Source organism: Emydura macquarii, unplaced genomic scaffold, assembly GCF_026122565.2.
Source record: "Emydura macquarii macquarii isolate MOO-44397 ecotype Brisbane River unplaced genomic scaffold, CSIRO-AGI_Emac_v2 contig_1451, whole genome shotgun sequence".
NCBI lineage: Eukaryota > Metazoa > Chordata > Testudines > Chelidae > Emydura > Emydura macquarii.
The window spans coordinates 7,350,851-7,375,187 of record NW_027131588.1 but is presented as its reverse complement, the minus strand read 5'-3'; the positions used below and the strand labels follow the sequence as shown (position 1 = coordinate 7,375,187).

Here is a 24,337-nt window from a genome sequence, read left to right as displayed (position 1 = left end):
AGTACTGGACTGATCTATTCTGCAGCACAGTTGTGCAAAACTCATAAGCTCAGCAGGGCTTAAGATCCAGTTTTGAGGCACTCCTACACTTTGCAGAAGAGAAGCTGCAATGCCAGCGTGACTTGGAGAAGCTGGCTAGTCTCTGTAATCGGGAGAGCAGCCCAGAGGATTTGAAGATCGTGTTCAGGATCTCCTGACACTAATCACAGTTTTCAAAACCTGCTGGGACAATTTTCTCTATTACCCTAACCCAATACTATCCAAAGGTTTCAGGAGACCTTTGGAAAATTGAGATTAAATAGTCAACTGTGTACTGTAATATAGCCTGCATATCTCTTTGTCTGGTATCATTCAGGATAACAAACATGAATTTCTTCCATTTCTACACATAAGTTCTTGTTCAATTATTTGACCAGTTAGAGATTCTCACCTGTTCCACTGTATATTAACAGATTTCCCTGTTACTCTTGTGGCACTGATGTTTAAGGAACCCAGTAGCATAAATATCTTTTGGGGGATGAGGTTCATGACTATGACATATAGTTTCCTTTCTTATCCAGTTGCCTGAGTGTGTTTCAGAAAACAGAATATAATGTCACATTTCCACTATTCCCTTTAAAAATGCTTTTATTTTAAAAGAACCGCGAGACCTCCCCATCTCTATTAGAAACCTTATTATTATTCTGAATCTTGAGTAGCTCACACTGATAGGATTCCATTTGTGTTATGAGTTTTGTGCTGAAGAATTAATACCTATTAATGTGCCATGGAACAATTGGAAAATCTTATTGTTTAAAGACCACTCAGCTTATGTTGCATAACTTCTTTGCATTCTCTCCTTCCTTTTTATTACTAGGGATATCGTTCACCTGCTCTTGTTGCTTATTTTCCATGTGAAATCATAGCACACTCTTTGTGAAATGGCATCTCTCCATGGGATTCCTTATTATCACAGCAGATCCTGGAAAGTCTCAGCTTTTGTAAAGCAGCAACAGGACTGGAGGACCATTTCCTGGTGTTCATGATGAGGAGAAGGGAAATGGACACATTCCTCCCTCATCCTCAGTAAGAGACATGGTGGGAGTGGGAGAAAACCTAATGATTACACCCTCAGACAAACAATATGGAGAGAAGTGGGTCCAACTGGTTGCCCTATGAAGCTGTCTGATGCAGAGAGGGTGGCGAGGAGTAAAAGGCCTCTGACTCCTTGCTCAGATGATACATAAATGTATTGTTAAGGAGTATTGTTAAAGGGGAGCCCTGGCCTGCTGGGTGGAGATGGACAGAGGGATTGCAGAGGGGATACAGAGGTCCATGATCCACCCAAGACTTGGTGTTTCAAGAACATGCATCAAAATCCAAAGTCTGATTAATTCTCCTGGCTTTGGGTTTTGATTGAAAAAGTCTGCATGGTCCTACCAACACCACTCATGCTTAATTTCAGGGTCAGAAAAATAATCCCCGCCCCCATATTGTCTAGTAGGATTGCATAGGCATAGGAGAGGTACAACTATATTTGAAGCATATGAGAAAGACAAGATAGGTAAAGTGATATCTTTTATTGGACTGACTTCTGTTGGTGGAAGGTACAAGCTTTCAAATTATACAGAGTTGTTCTTCAGGACCTGAATGAGCTTTTTTGTACCAAAATCTTCTAATTATTTGAATATATGAAAAAAAAGCACATCAGCACATGTGTTTCTCCAATGAGCTTTTTTGTACCAAAATCTTCTAATTATTTGAATATATGAAAAAAAAGCACATCAGCACATGTGTTTCTCCTTTAGAAAAATGCAGGAGAGAAATCAAGGACACATCTTTTCTTACCCTTGCTGCATTTCTATTGCTGATGACTTTGGCACAGATATACCGTCCCAATAAATACTGAGGAAGTCACTGCCGTAGCAAGTGCTAACTCTTTTAAAGCTCTGTGAACTGTTTCCCTTTCTGGCATTATCCTTTCCCCACTCATCTGCATGGTATAAACAGTGCGGAGAACAGAGTTGGATACAAGCACCAAGAGAAAACGAATTCAGTGTGATGCACACGACAGCACGTTTGAGATGGTTTGGAGAAAATAAACCATTTCCAGCAACTGTTGGCACAACACTAGAAAAAAGCCACTGCCCAATTCCTCAAGCACAGTCTGAGAAATGCTTGTTTGTAAATGTTCTAGTGTACATTAGGGAAATAAAATCACATACATGCCCATGGGACACCTATGACAACTTCTAGCCACCGACTTCACATATGTTCCTACTGATTCTTCCTATCTCACGTGACAACATGGATCAAAAGTCTCTTATTATTGCCCTCAGAGCTTTTCCTGTGGGACCCAGGAAAGAAGCATAAGAAAAAGAAATGTGTCCTTCCTACGTCAAGGAATTCTTTTAAAAGAGATGACCTGAAATTAAAATGGCTGCTACCCAAAAGTCACCACCCATCCCAGAAAACTGAGTAGGCCCTTATCCTGTGAAAATTTAAGTACATGCATCAATTTTACTCTTGGAAGCAGTCCTACTAACTTCAATTAACTCAGATGAGTAACGTTATGCATGTGCTTAAGTGCTTGCAGGATCTAGGGCCCAATTCTGCCTTCAGATAGGCATGCATGACTTGCACTGGGTGAAATTTTTGGTCAAATAGTAAATTTGCTGAAAACGCAGTTTTAGGGCAACTGAACATATTTGCAAATTTGGGTTAAATTATTCCCTCAGCTCTGCCAGATGCAGTCCTATCTCAACAATGCAAACTCCTTCCACAGATTATTCCTTTCCCTCCTCCACACAACAGAAGGTCTCAGCCCTCTCCCTCCCGCTTCAACTAGCACATTAAGATCCAGAAGGCCACTGTGCTAATTAGTGGTGTGCGTTGTGCTCCCTTCTCAACAAAGTTATTCTCTGACAGAGCAAAGATGATTCTGTAAACAAACGCCTCTCATTGTTCCCCACAGAAACCAAATGCAGATATAAAGAGTAAGATATCTAACAAGAATCCACAAATGTATATACACACCCTCACAGGAAATTACAGTGTTATTTGAAACTGTTAGATCATGTACCATACAGCATTAAAAAAAGAATTCTAAAAATATAGATCTGTTTCATTAAACTCCAATGGAACTCAATGAAAGAGTAAAGCAGGCGCAGGTATTGTAGGACCAAGCACGAGCTCCCTTAGGGTTAGATTCAGATTATAGTGTAAAGGGCAGTATAGGAGCCCTGGGGTAGAAATGTACCCCAGAAAGACACAACAATTCCTCCCCCACTCCCTCTGACACTGGGATTGGAGTGGCATAAGTTACTACACCCGTTTTCAAGCTATTTGCCCAACCAGCTAACCTGACTAGCAAGTGGAATGGATGAAGCCAAGTCTCTTCCCATTCCTTACCCCCACATGCCCACTAGTTTGAAAGATGGAAGGCTTGTCTTCACTGCTTGTCTCCGTTGATGCAAGGTACACAAGTTCCGTTACATAAGTCATGCAACTGAAGTCGATGTACCTTGCATTGAGTAGATGTGCTGTCTTCACTACGCTATGTTGATGGGAGACGCTCTTCCATTGACATAGCTTACACGTCTCGTTTCGGTGGAGTACCAGACTCAATGGGAGAGTGCTCGGTAATCAACTGAGCGTGTCTTCACCAGATCCGCTCAATCACTGCTGCTGTGTTGATGGCTGCAGTGCCAATGGAGCACGTAGTGAAGACAAGCCCAGAGTAATGGGCAAGAGGTCCCTGCTTTCCCACTTTCTTCCCTCTGCAAACAGCACCACAATGCGAGCAGTCCTTACTTAGCCAAACAGGGGATTAAGGATAGGGAAGACACAGCCTGACTAGGCCTTATTCCCCTGAATGGCTTAACAATGGCTGTGGACAATCTAGCCCTTAAGAAGCTTGTGTAGTTCACAAAGAAGAGAAGGATGGCACCTTACCCACCTATCTGTCCCTCTGACACCTCATCATCACTTTCAGTTCAGAGTGCTTGTTCTACCCTTTGAGGTTAAAGTCAACAGCTTACGTTTATTTGCCGAGAGCTGGGATTTATACTGGCCTCGAACCAGCCGGCAGGTGGACCCATCGCCATTGCAGACCCCACAGTTATCTTCCTTGACAGTGCTTCCCAGCTGGTGATCACAGCCAACGATCTGACAAGAAAGAAAGATGTGCAGTTCAAACTGAGCACCTACTGACTGCTGGATCCATCTCTGCAACTAATTACTGCCAAATTTCCCTCACATCATCTCCAGGGGGCCATAAAGTGCACTAGCAATGAAAGAATCTGAATGAATCTGGCCGAGAGCTTGAACTGAAGTCAGGAGCTAGATACTCAGCAGGTCTGCACTAAATGGCTTTTGCAGTTCAGAGAATGAAAAAGCACATTGATTTTTTTTTTTAGGGTCTCGTGAATGCTTCTTGGAAACTGTCCTGTCAGAGATCACATTTTTAAAAGGTTTGCAAAGAAAAATAAATGATTACAGTTAGACTGATAGATACATATAGTACAAATAACTAAAAGACTCTGCTGTGATCCCAGTAATGTCTTACCTGATATGCAGTTGGAAAAGCCATGTGGTTTTAATTACATTTGACAATAATCCCATTCCACACAATCAAAGCTTGTGTTCGGATAACGTTAAGGATTTGATGAAGAAGGGGGAGAATGGTTAAAATAAAGCACTGAGAGCCAGGAGATCTGGATTCTATTCCCAACTCTGCAATAGGCTGGGTGCCTTTGAGCAAATCATTTTAGTAAAATATTTTAAACTTGGGTGAATAAACTGGGCTCCTAAATCCAGATGTAGGCTCTTAAATAATGTGTAGTGCCCACTGAATTAAATGGGATTTAAACTTCTTTAAGCCAAGACTGGGTGAATTTGGCTTTTTATCTGAACTGATCCTGGACCTGAAATTATGGAGTTTCACCCAACATTGCTTTAAAGCCAAGAAAATAAGCAAGTCCATATTACACATATTGAAAAAGTATGAAAGGCCTCCTAGCACTCTGGCTTCAAAGCCTGGACAAGGCTTGTGCATAAAATTCTTTTCTACGGCGTTTGTGTTAAGACTTCAGGTCAAATTTAGAGTAGACGTAAACAGTAGTGAGTTATGAATAAAGTGTTAACCTTAACGCTGAATCTTCATGCTTCTGTGGGCTTAAGTTAAATTCAAAGTGCCAAATTTTAGAAGGTGATTACAACAGGTGCAGTTGTAAAAATGTATGCTCATCAGCTAGGCTCATAAAAACCCACATGTACATGTGCAAATTGGGTTACTGCGCAGTAAGTAATGGTGCATGGAAATGGCTTTTCATACCCCAGTGCCTAACTTACACAAGTGCATATGCTTGTTTGTATGCACAACTGCTGGGTTTTGCTGACACAAGGGGTGTTACCATTATTTTTGTCAGCTCACCCTTTATACACTCCTCAGAAAAATATGGAGCATGATTAATGTTATGACTTAATATCATATTTTATTGGTTTAGTTTCTTTCTTTCTTTCTCTTTTTTAAACTTTAAAACTGTTTAATAATTGTGATCCAGAGTCCCTCCCTGCCAAGTGGCAGAGGGCACATGCCATACCATAACTCACATCAGGCCTGACACACTCATTGCCCCAACACACTGTTGTCATAATCTGTATCTAAAAGGCATCATGTGAGGTATCATATGCAAACTGGTAACACATCAGTCATAAATATTATTGTGTGATGTATGTACAGATGGTGTATAAAGAATGAGAGATATGTGATGGAAACATGTCCTTAAAAGGTGTTTTGCAAGCAGGACATAGGCATAGTCTGTCCTAGACAAAGGAATGTTGTTTTGCCTGTCTTCCTGTGTATCCACTGTAAATTGAGCCAAGTAACACCTCAGAGGACAATGAAAAGCATATCTACATTGAAAGTGAACAAAGCCATGAAACTAAACAAGCCGGGGGGTGTGGTGGGAGAAAGATCACAGGGGATTGGAGCCTGCAGCCTCAGGAAGCCTTCCTGGCTCTTGAAACAAAGACGACAGACTTTGGGAAACATAAGCAAAAGCATCCAACAGCTAGGGACAAAGGGTGAGCAGAGTCCTATGAGATCATGAAAAGTGGGTCCTCTTAGCCTAACAACCAAGAATAGCTGGAACTGACCATAGGTGAGAAACCTGCTTAGAAAAAGATTAGAACTTGCTGAAATTAAATGTAGTCACTAGAAAACATGTTTTGTTTGACTTGTGATTATACCAGTGGCTTTTATTCTACTTATAATTTAAATGTCTGTTCTTTGTTAATAAACACATTCTTGTTTTATTGCAAAACCATCTCAGTGAGTGAGAGGTGAAGTCCTCAGCTAAACAAACAGGATGGTGTGTGCTCTGCCTCTTTGGAGGCAGTGAACTTAACTTCTGTGAGTATCCAGTGAGAGGCACTGGACATTGCAGGGGGGAATTGGGACCAAAAGGGCTGTTGGTGTCACCCTGCCTGGAGTAACCAGGCTGGAGGGAAGCCAGGATAAGGCTACAGTGCTATGAGCAGGCTGCTGGTGTCAGGACTCTGAGATAAAGCTGGACAGCACTGAGGCACCCAGGATTACAGGGCAGGTGGTGACAGACCGCCCCCGAAGCATCAGAGTGATAATAATGATATTACTTAATGTACAGTGAAAGCTCTGGCAGTAAACACCAGTCGCATCAACACACGATGTAGACTCATTTTAAAACATGATGGAGCCAATTTCCGACTGGACGGAAGCAGACACAATTCCCTGACTTCACCCTCTTCACCCAAGTCTCAACCTGGCATACTACACCTGCATGTTATGCTATAAGGACTCCATAGGAGCGAACAAAGGCCAGGGGGTAAATGTATATCTGATGATAAATGTTTAACATGTATAAAAACTGCCAGGATAAAAAGAGACACTATTCCGCTTTATACAAATGTAAGATAAAGGTTAAATAATCACCTTTATAAAGTTACTTCTAACCTGACTCGAACTACTTACTTCATTTGAAGTCCCTGAATATAGGTTTATGAATCCTGTGCATGGATCCATAATAGACCCAATTTTACATTGTAACCTTGACCATTTAAAAAGACTGACTTTTTTCTCACATAGTTCTTCTTCTAGGTATCATATCTTCTCTAGCCCTGACCTCTAAATTACTTGGAGGAGATGGACATGCCCACATCGAAGGCCTTGTCTGCACACAGACTTGCACAGAAATAACTAAACCGGTTTTAACTGGCACCTCTTGTTATTTCAGTGTAAGTTCTGTGCGTGAACACTTTTGTTCTGAAATAGGTGTCCACATACAGATTTGCACTGTAACAACAAAAAGTGTAAATTACAACTGACCAGCCAGGCTATATATGGGGGTTTTTGTCCTCATATTACAAGACCATGGGAACACTTGCATAAAAGAAACCAGATTGATACAACTTCATGACTGAAATGCTTTTTCATGGACCTGGATTACAGCCCACACCTATATATTAGGCAAAAAAGCTTGTGTTGAGGATCCTGATGCCAGAGGAACTGCAGGCATTTCCCTTTTCTAGATCCTTGCACCATACAGTAATTTAAAGGTATGCTCCACAGTGAAATGCAAATCTAAATGTGCCCACGCATACCTCATACTGTAAAGCACATCTGAATTCTTGGGGTGTGAAAGAGCCTGGATATAAAAACAAATTCTGTTCCATCCATCCAATTTCAACACCAACTTTTATCCCCCTAAGCCTTCACAACTTTGTATGTGACTCATCAGCAGTCATATCACCTCCGGCTATGATGTTATTATATCTCATTTATAAATTGAGCAACGTTTGACCAGGTCAGTACTTGGATGGAAGACCGCCAAGGAAAACCTCAGGTGCTGGAAGAAGTTGTGTTTGAGATTCATTAGTCCTTTTGAGACAGTATGGAATCATTTCCTCAGCATGGCATCAGAAGGCACTGTTCTACTGGAAGTGGTGTATTTTAAATGGGACAAAACGAAGGTCTCTAACCACTTGTGATCACTAAAAATCCTATGGCACTGTATAGAAGATCAGAGGTATTAACCTCACTGTCCTGGCCCAATTCTAGTTTAGATAATTATATTCTGCCTGTGTAGTTTCCTCTGCAGTTTTAACTGGATTTTTTTAACTGGAGTATTTTTCTTCAGTTCTTCTCCTAAATTGCTGTCCAGTTTTGTTGTACTCTGTCAAGTTACTTTCTCAATGTATTTAAAATATGCCCATCCAAAACTCTGGACCCATGTACAAGATTATAATAAAAAATCCTTACAACAGATGAACTGGACCAAATGTTCCTTATAAGAGAACAACTGGACGATAACTAAAAACTTTCCCAAACTCCCCTCAAAACTTTCCCTCCAACTCATCCTTCACCTGCCTCCCCTCTGGAAAACCTGAGAAAACAGATGTTATTTGTTAAATGGCTGCCATGTTCCGTTCTGTATCTGTATTTAAGTGAAGTAGGTTGGGAGGAATGGGAGAAATGACTTCTGTGGAGTTTGTAATGAAAAAGGATGTATAAAATTCTTTTGTGTAGTTTACAGGAAAGAAACTGTACACGTGGGGACTGTACTTGAATATGGCTGGTCAACCTAAAAAAAATCCAACTAAGTTCCTGAAATACCAAGGAGACTGCAGCAACTCATCAGTGAGTACAATTAGTCCTTCCCTCCACTAACAGAGGGAATCTAGGGCTATGTCTGCACTGACAGCATCAGATCGACTTCTCTGGATCAACTGAGCGGCCAGTGAAGACCCGCTCAGTTGATCCAGAAATCGACATATTAAGACCACCTTCTCAAGTGGCATAGCGCTGCGTCGATGGGAACGCGGTTCCCATCGGTGCAGTGCAGTGAAGATGGCGCACAGAACAGAAGCAGAGAAGTTGACGGGAGTTATGCAAGTTTTTTGCGTAGCTTGCGTAACTCTAGTCGACAGCCACCGAATCGCCAAGGTAAGTGTAGACAAGCCCTAGATCTGATGGAACTGAGGTAGGGATATGCCACCTCTGTAACATTATTTTCACCTCCCTAGAACCTCACAGAGAACTCTTTGTAAATGCTCTGCAAGGATCAAGACCAGAAAGAGGGTGGGAGCAGGGATGTGGATATGGCCACTATCTATGGCATTGTACCCCCAAAACCCGGCATGGAATCAATGAGGAATGCAATGCTCACTCAATCAGCACTCTCTCTCTTCCTTGTCCATCCCTGTGATGTGACTCAATTCCAAAGAAGAGGTTCTGGGGCAATGAACATCAGTGCAGTCATAGGAGCACAATTCTGAAACCCTTCTGCCATTGGGTCCACGTTCAGTTGGGTTGAAATGGCTACGAAGTATTGCTGAGGCACAGCAGATAGTCCCGACTACAGATGGTTGGGAATTAACTGCTGAAAAGCACACCATGGGAGATGCAGTACGGCCAAAGAGTTTGGCCCATAACAGAGAACGGGGCACTTGAACTACAACTCCCCTGAGGCACCGTGGCTGCACAGTTGGATAGAGATTAATGTTGCCTTGATTTGAAACAAAACTTTTTGACATTTCTGCATGATAATATTTCGGAACTTTTCATTCCACAAAAAGTTTTGAAATTTCAACTTTTAATACATGACTAAAACAAATGTCGAAATACCGGAATTTCCCATGGGATGGAAATTCTGGTTTTTGATCAATTCTAATCCTGACCTTCATGGATCTCAGGGGAATATGGGGATGTAAGGAGATGAAATCCCTGCCCATTTCACAAGGAGTTGGGTAAGGAAAACCTACCGTCTCCCACCTAGATAGAGTAATGCTGGGGACAACCTGTGCACTACGATATGCTACAGCATAAAATGTCACAAGTAGCATCCATGACATTCACTTTGGGCCTGAACCTAAACTCAGTGAAATCAATGGAAAAGCTATTGCTTCAGTGGATTTTGAATCAGATCCTTATGTTTCTCTCAAAAGGCATTTCTATGGTGCTTATCACTGTAGTACCTTTAATAGTGTGAGGTACCTGAATACACCATGTCGAGTCCTGAAGGCACCCCAGACTTTGTACAGCATAAGGAAGATGTCAGCTACTTCGCACACCATACAGTTAGGAAAATCACCAGTTAGATCAACAATGGTGTTTGCTCTCTGCTTAGTAGATGTTACCAGTGTGTCATCATCTGACAGTGCACACCCTTAACTGAGCTGACTTTTAACTCTCCTTCTGGGTTTAATAAAGAAAAAAACCCAACGACAAATAGCCAGAACAACAGCAGTTAATCCTTAGTTGGCTCAGAGTGCATTGTGTTCTGGATGCAGCACAACGGCTCTGCTCAGAGGTAAAGATTCCATATTGCATTTTAGGCTGAAGTCCCACACTTCATGCTGCGTTGGATTCCCTCCCACCACACTTGACTGACCTGACAGCAAGTGAGTTGGAAGAGTTGGGATACTCCTGACATTTAGATACATGCGTAAAAATATTTTTACAAGACACTACATGAGAAAGGAAGGCTATTGAGCTAACAGAACAAGCTGTTTATGTGCAGTTTAAAGATACCAAACTGAAGGTCTGACAAGATGACGTGGAGCTGAATGTGTGTTTGTGTGAGATGCCCTAGTGGACATGAACTCTGGCTCTGCTTAGCAGACTTTTCCAGGAATAAAACTGCACCAGCAATGACATGTTCTGGTTGAATCCTGCCAGCCCGAAAATGCCCTGGAGTAAGAAGTTTTCGTAATAATTTCTTTTCAGAAATTTCTGAGAAATCCTGGGCGGAAAATAATATAATAAAAACAAGCTTGCAAATCTAACTAATTATAAATAAATCTGCTTTCTGAATACCCTGTCTACGCTATAAATACATCCAGCTCAGACCCTGTTAGCAACACCGTTGTCCCTAAGCTGGTTACAAATATGGGGCCACAGCCTCGATTTGTGTAAATTGTCATAGCTCACTCAATTGAAGTCAATGTGGAGCTGTGACAATTTACAACAGCTGAGAATCTGGCCCATGGTTTCAATGTGGACCTTAACTATGTTTTATAATCAGGCTGACACATTATGTGCTCTTGAACTTTACCCTGGTTATGGAATAGGACTAAGTTCCAAGTTCAAGTACAAACTCAAACCAGGTTTGTAACTGGGTTATGGGACCACTGAGCTGCATCCCTTGTATTCCTGGTCATGGTTGCATCTGCAGTGCAGCTGTGCAGTCCCTTACATTCTGCATTTGCACGCACTCCATATTTTTAAAAAATGCATCCTTGCTATAGAATTTTGATTGTACACACTTTGGGCAAGGGATGGGCTTTGTTTCCCTTATGTGTGCACCACCTACCACATCCTACTCCCTGACTGGGGATCCTAGGCAATGCTGCCACTGTAAATAATGCATAAATAAATAAATACAAATATTGTAAGATGGTTGATTGACAAACGTTAAAGGCTATGATGACCACTGACACTCTGGTAACAGCAGGCCTAGTGATGCATGCACAATCTACACACTGCTTTGGGACAAGAGCCCCAAACTTTGCAAACTTGATACCAGATTTGATACTATTTGTAATGGTTCAGTAAATGTGATTAAACTTCAGCTTATGGAATGCTTGCCACTTGTTTGTTCTAATTACTTATTCAAATATTTGACATCCTCAATTCCATACTGGAGTTATGTGATTAGCCATCGAAGTCATACACTATTGATTCCCCTGTCTGATTGATTATTTAATTGGGTGAAGGCCTAAAAAGTCATTGAGACAATTATTCTGTCAAGGAGAGGGTGAAGGGCTTTAGGAGGAGAGACAGCAGGAGATAAATGGGCCTCAGGAATTTTGGGAAATGAACAGCCTTTTCCTTTTCTCTTTACCACAAGAAAGAGTTTAGATTTGTATATATATATGTGGACCAAGTATTTTAAAGTACCTGGATTCCTTCCTGACCAAGGAAGAATGACACACAAACATGCACCAAGAAGTAAGATTCATTGGCTAGTAGTAGATTTTCATTGTTCTCACAGTCCTGTTTGCTAATGTAGCACTGCTAATTTGCCAGTAGTTCACATATTTGGCTCCCTCTTGTTTGGTCTGAACACCAGGACTATAGAGAGGTATTTTTGAGAAAGTGTTCTGTTAAAAAGTGTCACATGCCTATCCCATAAACAATATTATATATATCTGCTAAATGCATGGACTGAATTCACATTTGCTGTCATCTGCCTCTCATCACTCACTGCCAGGGATCATCGCACAAAATAATAAAGTGTGACAGTTTCATTTATGAAGGGATATGGTCCCATAGCTTTGTCTTTGTCATCCCAACCCCAGGCTGCTGGTAGGCTGGGAAACTGCTGTGGTAAGTATCCTATCTCCATCTGATATGCAACACTATCATTTCCAGGTGTGAAAACCTATTCATACAAGTATTCAGAACACTTTCTTCATGAATATTCTTGCAACGAAACTTTTGTTCATACAAATGTTCACCCAAAGTGAATAAAAGGGGTTGCAAATACTATCAAGGCAGATCTGCAGGTTTTACTATTTGAAGGAACATTTGCAAGTACTTTTTGCAGTATTTCCCCATAAGACAGTGAAGAGAGAGGAACTGTGATTCTGTTCCTGATGGTGCATCAAGATGAGAATTTTGACTGAGTTCCAGTTCCAGAGCCAATCAGACCTGTGCTCTGACTGAAGGCCCTCAGGGTTGTTTTAGTGAGAATGAGAGCAGAATTTGGCCTGCAGAGCCTTTGTCTCAGATGATTTATTACTGGTGATGACGTGTGAGGAGGAAAGAACCGTGTTTGCAATACAGATTCCAGAGTGAATTTGCAGAGTTAGCAGTAAGAAAAATACACTTTTGCTTTGTAAATTGAGTAAATTTTCTATAGAGTTTGTTGCAAAACAAACACAGAAACCGAAAAAGTCATTTCTATGATTACTTTTCAAAACTGAATTGCAATTTAATATTTCTACCGTATTTCTTTCCATCTTCCACCATCATTATTATTATTTATTATTTGTATTAGGGTGGCACCTACGAGTCCCAGTCATGGACTTAGGGTCCCATTGTGGTAGGCTCTGAACAAACACACAACAAAACAATCTAAGTTTGCTCTGCTTTTCTATCTATTATTTATTAATCCTTTGGTAAGCCCAGACTATGACCAATAGGGACTCCATGCAGATGCAGGGATCCACCTACCCAGACTGTGCTGCAGAATCAAAACCCCCGAGACAAAACAGCAAATGCTGTTATAGTGGTAGGAAGAACTCTGTAGAAATTCCCGATGGTCAGAGAAGGGAGGCACAGTCACGACCATCTATCTTCTGTTACAAGTTACCCCAGATTTAGAGGCTTCACAATTATTAAGTAATCCTCAGCAAAGAGAAATTTAGTTTAAAAAGATGTAGCCTCATTGTGAAACCACCCTTGATTTCAAGGAAAGTAATTACATTCATTAGAAGCTGCACCTTCTAAATGAAGATTTATTGTTGTGTCTAAACCTTGGATATGGGAAACAGGTAACTCCCCTTCTCAGAAGCAAAAATCCTCAGAGGTGACCCTCCCTACGTGAAAAATGTTGCCTTTTCAAGCTCAATCATTACTAGTAGAACACAGCCAACCTACCCACTAGGGCTAGTCCACAGACAAGGACACAAGAGTCTGGGAACTAGGGTGACCAGACATCCCAATAAAATTGGCACTGTCCCGATATTTAATGCTTTGTCCCGCGTCCCGATTGATGTACAATAGGGACACCATTTGTCCCAATATTCAGGACTCAGGATATTCAGGTAAAAATTCAGTTCCTAGCCGCTGTGGCGGGACCCGGAGCTCCCAGCTGCTACAGGTGGCCCCGCAGTTCCAAACCCGTGGCGGATGGGGGCTCGGGATCCCTCCTGCCACCCACACCCACCCTTGCCCCCATGTGTCCCCATATTTTACTATTACGATCTGGTCACCCTACTGGGAACAGAAAGACATAGCTAGTTAGCTCTCTGATGATAAAAAAAAAAAGCCATAAACTGACACATTCTATAATAGCCAACATTTAAACAGGAAACAGTCCCCAATGGCTTATTAGCAGAGGATGAGAGAAAAAACTGCTGTGGAAGAAAAAGGCTTTCTGTAATATTTATTAACTCTTTTCCTTTATTTTACTCAGTCACTTTGTTCCCAGTTTTCTTTCTTTGTTTCGCTTCAGTTTGGTTCAGTGGACTCTACTTTGCCAGAACAAAAATAAGTTTCTAGCCTTATTCCCCTGACACACAGTGAAGACTGTGGGTTGCATGTTAGTGCTAGTGTTGACAAGTGAGAACAACATGAGTGACTTTAAAAAAAACCCAACTCTACTGTAGTAGAGTCTTACTGAAATATTTACTGATTTCCTGTGCAGGAATCCTGCAGGCCCCTCCCCTGGATATTTAACTCATTTAACTTTTCCAAGGGCAAAAGTTGCCAGGTTTTCCAGAGGAACAGGAAAATATTCCAGTAGAAGATCCAAGAATTATCTAGCACAGCCCAGCATAAGTTAAAACACAAAGTCAAAAGCTGGTCCAGGCAACTCCGCACCAACATCCTCAGAACCATGTGCCCTGAGAAGTTGAAAATAAATTATATAAAAAAGTCTGCCCTCCAGTATCTCTCTGGTCCCCCAGACTGTGAAGTATTATAATAATGAGAGCATTTAATTTGCCCTTGCTTCACATTACATTGAATGTGATTCTTTGTCAGCTGTGGTGACTTCATGCCATACTTGGATATCACCAGTCAGCCCTCTCTTCTGTTGGGCATACATGCTTTCTGTTCAAACACAGGGCTCTTTTGTTGATAGGAGCCAGTCTTCTGTCCTGATGATAAATGTGGATCCTTCTGGGGTGCGTCGTTATTGACAGAGACAATGCCAATGCAGGCCTTTCTGATGCTGCAGTCAGACAAGCAATCTGTACTCTGGAGGAACTGTTCACATACTTAGAGATCCCTGTTCTTTAAGCCATTAATAAAACTCTCTGTGCTGTATCATTAAGAAATACGGTATCTGACTGTAACCCCCATGTTGTAACAGAGCAAGTGTGTGAAAAAGAAATGAGATATATAACTATTCAAAGGGCTATGGCCTGATTCTGGTGCCACTGACTTCAACGAGAGAACAATCAACCCTATTTCCCTTTCTCTGGAGATTCTTAAAACTGCTGCTCATCACAGACATCTCAGTGCAGGTCACCACGTAACGTGACAACATTCTGTGAAAGACTAAGTTCATTAAGAAAAGATACGGTCTGAGGAAAATAATTAGAGCACCTTCTTCCAGCTCAACGGAGGATGATAGAAGCATTCCTGACTATATCATTAACTGGAGAGAATAGGTCTCACCTGGAGCAAACACTTTTTAAGCATCTCCCAATTCTTTTTTCTGAGGAGAAAGTTCCCCAGGAATCCTCACAACACCCATTAGGGCAATGTCTTTCCCTCCAGCAAAGGAAGGGCTGACACACATCTCTCTCTGGAGCTCTTCAGCGCTGTACCTTGCAGCAGACAGAGCGCTCACTTCTGAGCTACACAAAGTACTCATTCTACTGAGTCACATGAACACATTGCCGCTGCAGTGGTGCCCGTCTCTACTGGCTCAGAACGGGGAGATCTGAGCTCAGGGCCCGCAGAGAAAGGACCAGGCTAATGACTCAAACTCAGATTCTTCAACGTGGAAGGGACAGCACATCGGTCCACTTTCTAAAGCTCCTATCCTCCTGCCAAGCCATGCCACATGTATGTTGGTAGCTGACACCACGATGGCTATATATGCACATGGCCCTGGCTCGCTAAAACACCTGTGGGGATCTCAGCCTCACTCCTTTAGGAACTGCACTGAAGTTGCACTGCACTGCGAGAGGCTATTTCTCCATGACAGAACGATATACACAAAAGGTCTGTAGATGTGGATGAATGTAACATGGAGAATACTGGTCTCAGGGTATGTCTGAACTCCAAGCTGGAGGTGTGATTCCCAGCTTGAGGAGATGTAGCTCAGTGAGCTAGTGCGCTACAAACAGAACGTAGCCGTGGCAGTGTGAGGGGCGAGACAATTCAGCCTCCCTGACTGCATGCCACTCAGAGATGCCAGGTATGTATTCGAGGCAGCTAGTCCCTTCCACTACCCATGCCACTGCAGTTACGCTCTGTTTTTAGCACACTAGTTTGATGAGCGCTAACGTGAGTACGTCTCTTCAAACTGGGAATCACACCCCCAGCTCGAACTGCAGACATACCGTAAACATTCAAAAGGCCATTAGAGATTTTGGGTGCCTCAATTTTCAGGTGCCTGAATTGAGACACCATAAAAGCACCTGATTTTCAAAGGCGGGTGGCTCAGCACTTTCTGAAAACTGAGGCCCCGTTCAGATGTCTCAAGTTGGCAACTAAAAATCAAGGCACTCAAAATCGCCTGTAACTTTTTGAAGATATAGGTACAGGTGCCTAGCACATATTTCAAGGATCATGAAGCTATCCTGATCAGCACAGGCGGATGTTATGCCAAGATAAAACTGATTAAGGACTGATCCCATCAATAATGCCTCCTACATTTTTGGGATGGGTAGCTACCCTGGTACCTAGCAACTACAGTAATGGGTGCATTACAAATGTCAAAGTTTCCTTTTAAGAGGAAAAATTAAATTACCAAAAAAGGAGCCAAGGCACCTGAATTACAGGAGACTGAAATCTCTGCAACATTTAACTAACTATGCTTTGTTTTCAATGCTTTCTTTCATTTTAGTCTGGCTTCTGCACTACTTCTGTCATTGCCTTGAGAAAAGAAAGAAAAAGTATCAACCGAAGCAGCTGGCATGGGGAAATGAACAGAAATTGACAGCAGGCGAAATGCTCCCCGTTAGTAGATAATTAACCAGTGTGTGTTTATTTCCAGTTTGCCATCAAAGGGCCTGTGATGATTGTTCCACTCCGGCCTCTCATGCCATGGGAAGTGCAAAGCCACAACCCAAGTATGACAATCTCAGGGCTCAGTTACACTGAAACTTCAGTCTCACTTAGTGGATAGGCAATATGCTGTATTTAATAATTAGGTATATGGACACCTGCCAAAGCGGGTCGGAAAGTAATGGTGATAAATGTGTAACAGCACTTTGCTGAAGCATATAGCATATAGGAATATTTGCTACAATCACAATCATGATTTTGCAAGGGTTATAACAACCAAAGAGAAGAAACACACTGGTGAAAAACACACTTACATACAAAAGGAAACCCTTGAAATGAATGGTACCACAGAAGATGAGAAAGAGAATGAAGGGAGGAAGTAGAAAAGAAAGAGAAGTCTGGAACTTTCAGTACTCTTATTCAATTATAGGCAATGTGTTTATTCTTCACGTGTTCTGGTGTTTTCCTGGTTTTTTTACATTCTTCGTGTATCGCCCCAAAACTTATCACATTATCATTCAATCAATAGATCATCTGAAGGGAAGCCATTTCTCCCATCCATTGAAACTAATCTTTTAATATTGGTGGATCTGGGTTTCATTATCTATGTAGTAATATAATAACTTTTCCAGACATAATACTGGTAGTGTTATGTGCGTCTTCAACTATGGTAAGTTCACAATTGCAATGAAAAAATGCAAGAATATTAAACTGTAATACTTGATGTCAAATAAGCTATATTCTTTGAGTAAACCAACAGGAAAGGACGGCCCGCTTGACACCTCCAACAATGTATTTGGAGTTCAATGCACCTGATGCCCTATTTTGGACTGGAGTAACCCCATTTTACAGACTACCTGAATTCTGAGTGCTCTTTTGAGCACTGCTAGTAAAATACTATTCCTCTATTTGCTTCAGAAAAATCACTTCAGAGGATAACTGCACTAAATCTTCCCTTATTTTTAATGTTTATTAATTGTTTTATTAAGACCAGTTTAATACTACTGAAGAATATTTTACATTGAAAGTGGATTAACTATTTCTGAGAATTTCATGTATTGTATAGTTTATTTTTTAATGTTCTAAACCCCCTCCACAAAAAAACAGAACAAATGCCAGTAGGAACAGACAACAAGGACACTGGACAGAACTGAAAGCAACCTTAGCTTAGGTCACAATTTTATGAACACAAGCTGAGTCTGGTTTGTGCATATGACAGAATATACCACACAACATAGCCCAATTCAGCATGACAGATTAGCAGCTATGAGGTACAGGACTGGAGCAATCAGTGGTGTTGCAAAACAGGATTGAGATACACTGGCAGAGTTTGATGGGAATCTTGCAGCGTCCCTGCTCACAAACTCAGACCTGCCCAGACTTTTGCCTGAAGCCAGAGCATCTTACATTTGAAACTTGATGCCTCACATGCCAGCCCTGCCTAATTTCTCATTAGCCTGTTCTGATCTCCTGCTGGCCCAACACCTCCTTTTCATCCCCCCCCCCCCCCCCCCAACTGCCATACCGTCAGAGGTTATGTGCTGCTCCACTAATCATTTCCTCTCCCTCAATTGCACAGTGGGCAGCCCATAGCGTGAAGCTGAATGCCAGTCAGAAGAGTGTTCCATGGTCAGTGTTCCCCAAATGACTCTAGGTTCCCTCCTGACCCTGTGTTTCAGGCAAAACAACATGCTGATGATGGATTCACAGATAGGAATCAGTGTCTGCAGGAGTGTAGCACTCTGACCCTGACATCAAAAAAGGAGGTAGTTACTAACAGGGAAAGAAACAAATCCACATATCCCTCCAGCTGCTGGTTGGAACCGGGCAGCTCTTTGAACATTGGTTCTAATTCTGCATTTAGGTCTACAATATGAACCAAATGCTGCCGGCAATTACATCTGGGTAAATGTGGAGTAATTTCATCGACTTGAACAACAGGCAAGACTGCTTGTATTAAGAAGGAGTTTGTCAATGTCCCCAGAATCATAGATTAAGGTGCAATTGCTCTAGATTCATAGCAGTGTAACAGTGAAGGCAGAACTTGGCCTCATATATCTTGATTCCTTATGGTATTTTATAAAGTTAAGCAGCTGTTTTCTGCCTGCTTGTGTATGTACCAATCTACCTGCATTCTTCCATATCCAAAACATGCATCTCTTCAGATCTGCATGTCTGTGCGTATATTAGTGACGCTCCAAAAAGAGGTAGGGTACTAACATGTTGCAATTTTTCATATGGTTGATTTTTTGCAAGTGAGTTTAGACTCTGTTTCAGATGCATCAGTTTACAGCTAACAGACCTCTGACAGAGTAACGTACATGCTTGCACCTGTTCAGATATTTAGCCAACAGGGAGCTGTCTGCCTACATGGATAGGCACATCCCCTCTCTTTACGTGGATCTTGCGCACAGCAATAAGGGAGAGAAAAACATCTTAAAACACAGGAAAATATGTTTGTAAAACCACAAAGATTGGGCAGGGTGGACTCACGGGCAGGTGTAAGACCTGAAACTAATTTAAACTCACTTAAAAAAAAAAAAAAATCAAGTTGCTTGTGAGCTGACGGTATGTCCCTTTAAGTCTGCTTTCACATGAGGTGTGAGCTGCATAAACCAGAGTGACAATATAAGTGCTTTAACAAATGCTCAGTGTAGCTGACTCCCTCTCTTTGTTGCTGCTGGTGATGACGATGATTGAAGTATGATGAAAAACGACAACCTTGATTTCAAATAAGTGTAATAAGATATATTATAAGAAAAGCAGAATGAAAGAACAAAGAGGCCTGTTATATAACTTAACCATTCAGCAGCCAAAGTAGAATTTTCCACTTATATTCGAATTCCCATTTATTTTTTTATTTTGTTATGCAGAATATTCTTTTATTTAAAAAAAAAAACCATAGCTAAACTGCTTTCATATCAGTTTACTTTGTTATAGCTTATGCATTTCTATTGCCAGATCTTGATCCTTTGACGTAGACTGAAAATTGAAAGCTACCCAGGTATCATGACTCCAGCTAAAGTTACTGTGTCTGAAAGCAATTAGTGACTTCATTTCTCCATCAGCTCACAAGCAAAGTGTTACAGGTGGTTACTGAATCAGAGACGGGAAGATGATGATACCTGCACACAGTGAAATTGTTTTCTGATGTTCATTACACTGGTGTAATTAAGAATCAGTGGTGGAACTGATATCAAAATGTGGCCCGTGCCACCAGGAAATCAGGATGGACCCTTTAATAACTCAAGATCCTGATGGGAGGGTTTCCAACATCCTTTTGGGGGAAATCATCTTCACCCTCACAAAGCCCATATATATATATATATATATATATATATATATATATATACACACACACATATATATATAGACTTGAAATAGGAAGAGCTGAAGTTAAAAAAGAAAAGGGACAGTTTTAAATTGCTCTCATCCCTTCAGAGTGCCAAGGCTACCCTTTCAACAAGTCTGTAGCCCTCCAGATACTTTCTATTATAAAAATGACAATGCTGATCCTGTAAACACACAAAACACATATGCGCATACTTCACATAAACAGTTCCATTGACTTCAGTTCAAGTACTCCTGTGGGTTAAAGTACACATATGCAACATACAATTTGCAAAATTGGGGTCTAAGCTAAGAACTGTTCAGCATTTCAGATCTGGATTTTATGACAGAAAAGTGAGTTGAAGACAGGGACCAGAAACAGCTGCAAAAAGATAAGCTGGGCTTTTAGAAGATGGGAGGAGAGAGAAGGGGTCCAAATAGTCCAGGAAACCAAAGAAAAAAGGAGATTTAAAATGGTTAGAAACAACAACAAAAAGGAAGGGTGGGATTTTTAAAGGTGCTCAGTGTTGGCCAAACATTGTTCCAATTAAGGTCAATAGCAAAACTCCCAGCAACATTAGGCCAATGCTGAATGCTTTTGAAAACCCACCCTAAGTGTATTCTAAATATTAAGGAAAATCTGTTTACAACATTATCCACACTATTTCTATCCTTCCACTAGAATCTGCTTTTCCTATCAATGGACATGCTACATGAAGCGCACTACGGCCATAATTAATAAACAGAGTTATGGAGGATAGGCAATGTAGGATTCTTAAACTACTACTACCTATGAGAATGTATGCTGTCACCAAGGTTTATGTGAAACTCTGTTTGGCTTCAATGGATGTTGTATACCAGAACAAAGGCAGGATATGGCCCTTCTGTGTTACCAAATTGTTGCATATTGTAATCAAAGGGATCTGAAAAAAATGGGATACTGTGTATCTTGTAGGACCCCCTAAACAGCAGGGCCATCCTCTCTGCTTGCTATCATAGGAAAGAAAAGTAAAAAGTGAAAAGGAAGCATGTGCAATACTGAATCAGCAACAACAAAACAAATGTTACATTTTCTGCACACACACCGCCACCTTGTAAATAAAGATAACTCAAGCATCTCTTCAACATCATCTAAACATTCTCCTAATGAGTCAAGGATTCCTGATACAGCTGCTTCTAACTCCATAACACTACACATGACGCTAGTTTTGCTTATTCTGAATACAGTCTGTGTTGATTTTATGCTAAACTGGTGGGTGGTCATACGTGAAGCAAAGACGTCAGCTTGACTACTTATTACAAAAATCCTCATAAATATGACACTCAGCTATTGGGATCTCTAAACCTCTGAGCAACATGAAAAATAAGGGATAAAAATCAGAAAATATATCTTAAATTCTGTATGGAGCATCTTGAGAAGGGAATTAACAAATGCATACTCACCAGAGGGAGCAGAGAACACCACCTTCTACTCAGGGAATGGTAGTGAATCACACAGAAAGAAAGCTAACTCTTTATTCCTGACATTACCACCTTTGGGAACAGCTTGTGGACACACGATATGCCACAGACTGACCCAGTCACATACATGAAGAAACAGTCACCTAGTTAGGCTGGAAATCTAACACATACGGCTTATTGTTGGATCCACTAGAAAAAAATGTACCATTTCTACAAAGCCCATACCTATCTTAATGTCATGGACACCAATGCAGAATTGTTCCTAAGACTCATTAATCTTAGTAGCAATGTTTATATGCATTATAAAGCGCACATATTTTTTTCTAGCTTTACAAGATTAATTTCCTGCTCTACTGCCAACTACAGAGTATAAGAAAACTAAGGTGGTGTAATCAGAAGAATATACTGCGAGAGTCCATAGAGCTTCCTTTATTACACAGCCAGGCAAATGGTGCCCCAGGTCAGTGGAAATCAACAAGCAAGCCAGCAAGAAACTTTTTGATTTTCTTGGGGTTTGTGACAATTTCAGCATGAATAATCCAGAAAAGATACCCCTACCTCCCTGTGACAGAGTAATCTTGGGGCTTGCAACCAGTCTGTTCACAAACATGCTGTCTCTCTCGGGCGTATAAAGGACCGCACAGTAAATTTTCAGCTGTGACCTTTGAAGGATGCCTTTTTCTGTAGCTATGACAAACCTACACCTCTGCAGGCTTGTAACTGTCTGCTATGGTGCCTCCAATCGTGCAACTGTGGCAACATCTCAGGTAAAGATATCACAGAGACATAGAGGGTTACTTTGCGTTCTTAGGTGTTAATCAGGTCCCTAACCTTTAACCTTAACAATGGGTTACCAACCTGAATATACTTCAGACTCCTGGAACTCAAGTGCTAGATCTGCCTTAATGTAAAATATTAATTTGAAGGAATTATTTTTCCTCCCTTAAAATCTATATGCACCCAAAAATGTATGCATTTGAGAGTTTATCCAAATAGAACCTCCAAACCAAAAGGTTCCCCCATTACTAATTTTAACACGGGTAATACAACCTTTTCCCTTTGTTCATCTACCGCTCTACCCCTGTCCCATGCTCTCAGGAGTCACTTTAACTTTTTCAGCATAGCAGATACATAAAAACAACTACTCAGATTGTGACTCTTCATCAGAAATAAAAGGTAAATACAGTTGCTCAGAGGTGGAGCAATGACAAAACTCCTACGTTGCCTTAAGTATAAAAGATACAGAAATCTCAACATTAATTCATCACTAGGCATGCAATTTTTTTGTTGGAAATTATGCAGTATTTATATAAATCACAAACCATGGGGAAAACTTTGTAGTAGTAATACTTATGGTTAAGATAATTCCCAAGATCCTGGAAAAGAGTTGATCATTTTATTTATGAATTTAAAATTATTCCATATACACATGGTTGATGCATCTAAGGAATAGATCAGTCTACTCAAAGTTTCTCAGCTAAGGCTGGTACTAAAGTGCTTTAGGACAGCAGTTAAAGAACTCATCTATCTATCTTAGAAATACTGACTGCCCCTGCCACCTTGGCGTCTAAGCAGCATAGAAAGTTAAGTAGTATCAGAGTTACAGTACAAATGGTGCAGTAACTTTTAATTCCTCCAACAATAAGTAGAGACGTGCAAATGGAAATGTGCTTGTTTTAGTGGTGGGTGTTGGTTATGAGTGCTGTTCCTGGGGGAAATCTTTCTCAGAAAAGTGCATCTTACATTTGGACCTAAACACAACTCAGGCTTGGGCCCAAACTGATCATGTCTGGCAAGGAGTTATTTAACTGGGGTCCTGACCCAAAGAACATTCTGCTCTCAGTTCCCAGATTGCTTTAGCTAAAGCACTTTTAACAAAATCATTCCCCTACCCAGGCTCCGGGGCTCCGTCTTGGATAAACTGCAAAGCAACCAGCAGTGGGATTCCCTGATTATGCAAACCTCACTTTTCAGAAACATTTATGTCCTCAGCTGAAGCCAAGAGACATAGCCCTATTTCAGATCACAAATGAGGTCAATCAAATAAGTGAGGTTTGCACTATATACCCTATGCCATTTAGTTTCAGCTGCCCACTAACTATAAAGACCACTTCTGGGTCAGAGTAGAAAATCAAAGAGAAAGTGTGGGAAAAAAACAAGACTCAGAATACAGCAGAAAATCCATTCACAAACCTAACAAAATATCAAAAATATGTAGGATTACAGATGGGGCTGAGCCTGGAAGTTTGGATCTGGATCTAGAGTCTTCCAAAGTTCAGGGATATTTGGATCCAAAGTTCTAGTTTGTCACATGATAGAGATAGGGCCCAAGCCACTGAGTTCAGAGCTCAGTCTGAACCTCTCCAAAGTTTAGAGTTTGAGTTCCATCCATTCTCTAGATAGCCCCATGTGTGACAATTTAAGTACAGTCTCAAAAATAAATAGCAGTACTAAACCAGTGCAGTGAAAGAAATGATATAAATTAGAAAGTCAATAAAATTGATTAAAGAATCTATAAGGACATCTGAAAAGTCAAAGCTAAAACATAGAATTTTGACAGCCTCTTCCACCTGTAGATCTCAAAGTACTTTACAGCGCAGGGTTAACAATATTTTCCCT

At 41.0% G+C, this 24,337-nt stretch overlaps 1 protein-coding gene across 1 annotated transcript in view; it reads right to left on the bottom strand.

Annotated features, from left to right (window-relative positions):
- ADAMTSL1 (ADAMTS like 1) overlaps positions 1 to 24,337 on the bottom strand; it is a 611,419-nt gene that overhangs the window by 154,414 nt on the left and 432,668 nt on the right. Inside the window, exon 7 of the mRNA XM_067553131.1 lies at positions 4,020 to 4,146. Coding sequence (XP_067409232.1) covers positions 4,020 to 4,146 — 127 coding nt within the window. The remainder of the gene's footprint in view (positions 1 to 4,019; positions 4,147 to 24,337) is intronic.